Raw genomic sequence first — 6,000 nt, forward strand, 5'->3', positions numbered from 1 at the left:
GTAGCTGGAGGATCTTGGCTCATTGTAATCTCTGCCTCCCAGGTTCAAGTGATTCTCCTGCCTTAGCCTCCCAAGTAGCTGGGGTTACAGGCGTGTGCCACCACACTCAGCTGATTTTTGTATTTTTAGTAGGGATGGGGTTTTACCATGTTGGCCAGGCTGGTGTTGAACTCCTGACCTCAGATGATCTGCCCATCTCGGCATCCCAAAGTGCTGGGTCTAGTGTCTTCTATGTGGCGGTCAAGTATGATCCCACAGACAGTAAAAAAAAAAAGCCATCAGGTGGAGAATGGTTTAGTATGCAGTTTTAGGTTTACAGGTGAAAGTGCTGAGAGAAGCCAGGTGTGGTGGCTCATGCCTGTAATTCCAGCATTTTGAGAGGGAGAGGCAGGAAAATTGCTTGAGGCCAGGAATTTGAGACCAGCCTGGGCAACATAGGGAGACCCCCATCTCTACAAAAAATTTTAAAAAATTACCCAGGCATTAGGCTGGGAACAGTGACTCATGCCTGTAATCCCAGCACTTTGAGAGGTCAAGGTGGGTGGATTACTTTAGGTCAGGAGTTCCAGATCAGCCTGGCCAACATGGTGAAACTCCACCTCTAGTAAAAATACGAAAATTAGCCAGGCATGCTGGCACATGCCTGTAATTCCAGCTACTCCAGAGATTGAGACAGGAGAATCGCTTGAACCCAGGGGGTAGAGGTTGCAGTGAGCTGAAATCATGCCACTACACTCCAGCCTGGGTAACAGAATGAGACTCTGTCTCCAAAAAAAAAAAAAGCTAGGTGCGCAGGTGTGGTAGTGCACACCTGTAGTCCCAGCTACTCTGGAAGCTGAAATGGGAAGATCACTTGAGCCCAGGAGTTTGAGGCTACAGTGAACTATTGCACCACTGCATTTCAGCCTGGGTGACATACCAAGATGTGTTTGAAAAAAAAAAAAGAAAAGAAAATTGCAGACAATGTGGTGCTGGGCACCAACAATATCTTCTACAAGAGGTGAACAAGGCCTGGCACGGTGGCTCACACCTGTAATCCCATTACTTTGTGAGGCTGAGGCGGGTGGATCATGAGGTCAAAAGTTCAAGACCAGCCTGGCCAATATGGCAAAACCCTGTCTCTACTAATAATACAAAAATAAGCTGGGTATGCTGGGGCACACCTGTAATTCCAGCTACTTGAGAGGCTGAGGCAGGAGAAACACTTCGACTAGGGAGGCAGAGGTTGTAGTGAGCCGAGATCACGCCACTGCCCTCCAGCCTGGGCAATGGAGCAAGACTGCGTCTCAAAAGAAAAATTTAAAAGAAAATGAGGTGAGCAAGACAGTCCTGGTCTCTGCCCTGACACAGCACCCGGACCAGGGTGGTATACCAGTGTGTGTACTCATTATTTCTACTCATAACCGTGTTTCCTCCTCTGCCCTTTGTAGGACCAAATCTGTTTCTTCCATGTCTGAGTTTGAAAGTTTGCTGGACTGTTCCCCCTACCTTGCTGGTGGAGATGCCCGGGGCAAGAAGCTGCCTAACAACCCTGCCTTTGGCTTTGTGAGTTCTGAGCCAGGGGATCCAGAGAAAGACACCAAGGAGAAGCCTGGGCTCTCCTCAAGGGACTGCAACCACCTGGGTGCCCTGGCCTGTCAGGACCCCCCAGGGAGGCAGATGCAGCGCAGCTATACGGCTCCTGATAAGACGGGCATCCGAGTCTACTATAGCCCCCCGGTGGCCCGGCGCCTGGGAGTCCCTGTGGTTCATGACAAAGAGGGCAAGATCATTATCGAGCCCGGCTTCCTCTTCACCACAGCCAAGCCCAAAGAGTCGGCCGAGGCTGATGGTCTGGCTGAGAGCTCCTATGGTCGGTGGCTCTGCAACTTCTCACGGCAGCGCCTGGACGGAGGCTCAGGGGGCAGCCCCTCGGCGGCTGGGCCTGGCTTCCCAGCAGCCCTGCATGACTTCGAGATGTCAGGCAACATGAGTGACGACATGAAGGAGATCACCAACTGCGTGCGCCAGGCCATGCGCTCGGGCTCACTGGAGAGGAAAGTGAAGAGCACGTCCAGCCAGACAGTGGGCCTGGCCAGTGTGGGCACACAGACCATCCGCACAGTTAGCGTGGGCCTGCAGACTGACCCACCCCGCAGCAGCCTCCACGGCAAGGCCTGGTCACCCCGCAGCTCTTCGCTCGTGTCTGTGCGCAGCAAACAGATCTCCTCCTCCCTGGACAAAGTCCATTCGCGTATCGAGCGGCCCTGCTGCTCCCCCAAGTATGGCTCACCAAAGCTCCAGAGGCGGTCCGTGTCCAAGCTGGACAGCAGCAAGGACCGCAGCCTGTGGAACCTGCACCAGGGCAAGCAGAACGGCTCGGCCTGGGCCCGCTCCACCACCACGCGGGACAGCCCTGTACTGAGAAACATCAATGATGGACTCTCCAGCCTCTTCAGTGTGGTGGAGCACTCAGGGAGCACAGAGTCTGTCTGGAAACTGGGCATGTCTGAGACACGGGCCAAGCCCGAGCCTCCCAAGTATGGCATTGTGCAGGAGTTCTTCCGGAATGTGTGCGGCCGGGCGCCAAGCCCCACCTCAGCAGCAGGAGAGGAGGGCACCAAGAAGCCAGAGCCCCTCTCCCCAGCCAGCTACCATCAGCCGGAGGGGGTGGCCAGGATCCTGAACAAGAAGGCCACCAAGTCAGGCAGCAGTGAGGAGGCCAGAACCACCATGCTCTCCCAGGTGGGGAAGGATGGTGTCCCGCGGGACGGAGACGGAGCCATGGTCCTTCCCAATGAGGTAGGTGGGTGGGATCTATCCTTTATCTTGGGAGATGGAGTTAGTATATACGGTCCAACCTCTTTTGGTTTTTAAGTTCAGAGATATGGGCTGGGCAAGGTGGCTCATGCCTGTAATCCCAGCAACTTGGGAAGCCAAGGCGGGCGGATCACCTGAGATCAGGAGTTCGAGACCAGTCTGGCCAACATGGCGAAACCCCGTCTCTACTAAAAATACAAAAAAAAATTAGCTGGGCATGGTGGCGCGTGCCTGTAATCCCAGCTACGCTGGAGGCTGAGGCAGGAGAATTGCCTGAACCCAGGAGGTAGAGGTTGCCGTGAGCTGAGATTGCGCCATTGCACTCCAGCCTGGATAACAAGAGCGAAACTCCGTCTCAAAAAAAAAAAAAAAAAATATATATATATATATATATATACACACATACATACACACACACACACACACACACATAAATATAAAAATATAAATAAAATAAAAAATTCAGGGACATGGCCATGTGTCCCAGGAAGTTTTTCTGCTGGTCTGGGATAGAGTTGGAAGGTCCCAGACCCCGAACAACGTAGACCTAATGGTCACATGATCTGAATGCCACGAAACTAGTGAACCTGGCTTAACCTGCTGCTTCCACACCACCCACTGGGGACTGCCAGCGTCCCCTCCAGGGAAGGGGCGTCCCCACTGCTCTCCTGCCACCCGGTGGTGTGCTGGAGCCAGGTCGTTTGGCTTGTGGGAGCCAATTGCCAGCATCTGTTTAACATCACCTTGGTACCTTGAGATTAGCAACAGTGGGAGGACTATAGCATAAAAATGGCAAACACTACAAATCAGGCCTCTTCCTCTCACTCTCGGAAAACGAATTGTTAAACATTAGGAGGCATACCACTTCCCCACCCCATCAAGACTTCACACCTAAGTGCTCACATTTCCTCTTAGGATCTTTTGTTGCATACCCTACTCCTGCTATCCATTTCTTTTAAGTTAGTGAGCGTTATTTGAATGTTAGTGAGCATTATTTGAATGTTAGAAAGCATATAAGTTAACTTTGCAGAAAGGGAAGGAAATATGTTTGAAGGATGGCATATATTTTTTTCTCTTTTTTTCTTTTTTTTTTTAGAGATGGGCTTTCTCCATGTTGGTCAGGCTGATCTCGAACTCCCGACCTTAGGTGATCCGCCCACCTCGGCCTCCCAAAGTACTGGGATTATAGATGTGAGCCACCGCGGCCAGCCAGATGGCATATTTTATAAAACCCAAAGAGTAGGAACCTGAAGACCTCAGCAGCTTTTCCCTGTCTTCCTCTCCTCTCTCTCTTTTTTTTTTTTTTTTTTTTTTTTGAGACAGAGTTTCGCTCTTGTTACCCAGGCTGGAGTGCAATGGCGCGATCTCGGCTCACCGCAACCTCCGCCTCCTGGGTTCAGGCAATTCTCTTGCCTCAGCCTCCTGAGTAGCTGGGATTACAGGCACACGCCACCATGCCCAGCTGAATTTTTGTATTTTTAGTAGAGACGGGGTTTCACCATGTTGACTAGGATGGTCTTGATTTCTTGACCTCGTGATCCACCCGCCTCGGCCTCCCAAAGTGCTGGGATTACAGGCTTGAGCCACCGCGCCCGGCCCTCTCCTCTCTCTAAAGCTTCACCCTCTCTGATATCATATTCCTCCTTTTTCTCTCTTTCTCTGTTGTATTTGCACAAGGACTGGGTGGGCTGTCCCAGCTCTGGCTTTATAACATCTTCCAGCTCAAGCCCCTGGGAGACACTGACACAGATCCTTCTCTCCCAATTCCACATTTCTGAAAGAAGGAGACTCTGATTGGTCCAACTAGAGGCAAGTGTACCCCTTGCCCCAGTTAGCTGTGGCTGGGAGTGGTACCATGTGGTCTGCCGTGGACTGAGTGCGGGCACAAAGACATGAGAAGGGCTGTGTGTGGAATGGGCTGTGATGGACTCAAACGTTCCACTTTTTTTTTTCTTTTTTTGAGATGGAGTCTCGCTGTCATCAGGCTAGAATGCAGTGGCATGATCTCAGCTCACTGTAACCTCCACCTCCCAGGTTCAAGCGATTCTCCTGCCTCAGCCTCCTGAGTAGCTGGGACTTTGGCGCCTGCCACCATGGCTAGCTAATTTTTTATATTTTAGTAGAGACGGGTTTTCACCATGTTGGCCAGGATGGTCTCCATCTCCTGACCTCGTGATCTCCCTGCCTCTGCCTTCCAAAGTGCTGGGATTACAGGAGTGAGCCGCCACGCCGAGCAAACATTCTACTTTTCTATTATTATACATTTGGGTGGTTTCAAATTTTTCTCTATTGTAAATAATATTGTGGTGAACATCTTAGTGCAAAACCCATTTTTTTCACATTTCAGACTATTTCCTTAGGTGTAAGTAGCAGATTAAATGAGATTAAAGGATGAAAAAATAAATGTTTTAAAGTTATTTGGTAAATATTGCCAAATTGTTTCTCAGTGTGCCATTTCTGCAGCCTCCAGCAGTGTGTGGTGAGTGCTTTACTTTTCTCTACTCTCACTCAGCTGGCTGCCATTTAAAAACATCTTTAAAATATTTATTCCTATTTTGGCCAGGCACAGTGGCTCATGTCTCTAATCCCAACACTTTGGGAGATGGAAGTGGGCAGATCACTTGAGCCAGGTGTTCAAGACCAGTCTGAGCAACATGGCGAGGACTCATCTCTACATTAACAAAATAAAAAAAGGCCGGGAGCAGTGGCTCATGCCTGTAATCGTAGCACTTTAGGAGGCCGAGGCAGGCGGATCACTTGAGGTCAGGAGTTGAACATCAGCCCGGACAACATAGTAAAACCCTGTGTCTACTTAAAATACAAAAATTAACTGAGTGTGATGCCAGGCACCTGTAATCCCAGCTACTTGGGAGGCTGAGGCAGGAGAATTGCATGAACCTGGGAGGTGGAGGTTGCAGTGAGCCAAGGCAGCACCATTGCATTCCAGCCTGGGCGACAGAGCGAAACTCCATCTTAAAAAAAAAAAAAAATCCAGGCATGGTGGTGCTGCGTGCCTGTGGCCCCAGCTACTTGGGAGACAGAGGAGGGAAAATCCTTAAAGCCCTGAGGTCGAGGCTGCAGTGAGCCATGATTGTGCCACTGTACTCTAGCCCGGACAACAAAGGGAGACCCTGTCTCCAAAAAAGAAAAAATATATTTCTTTCTATTTTGGTAACTTTTTTTTTTTTTTTTTTTTTTTTT

At 50.3% G+C, this 6,000-nt stretch overlaps 1 protein-coding gene across 2 annotated transcripts in view; it reads left to right on the plus strand.

The window, feature by feature from the left end:
- Positions 1-6,000, plus strand: part of SOGA1 (suppressor of glucose, autophagy associated 1) — an 86,400-nt gene that overhangs the window by 73,776 nt on the left and 6,624 nt on the right. For both annotated transcript variants that reach the window (XM_032295023.1, XM_032295024.1), the window contains one exon: positions 1,431-2,781. In XM_032295023.1, coding sequence (XP_032150914.1) covers positions 1,431-2,781 — 1,351 coding nt within the window. The remainder of the gene's footprint in view (positions 1-1,430; positions 2,782-6,000) is intronic.

This window comes from Sapajus apella, unplaced genomic scaffold, assembly GCF_009761245.1.
Source record: "Sapajus apella isolate SASKATOON/1434 unplaced genomic scaffold, GSC_monkey_1.0 scaffold33, whole genome shotgun sequence".
Taxonomy (NCBI): Eukaryota; Metazoa; Chordata; class Mammalia; order Primates; family Cebidae; genus Sapajus; species Sapajus apella.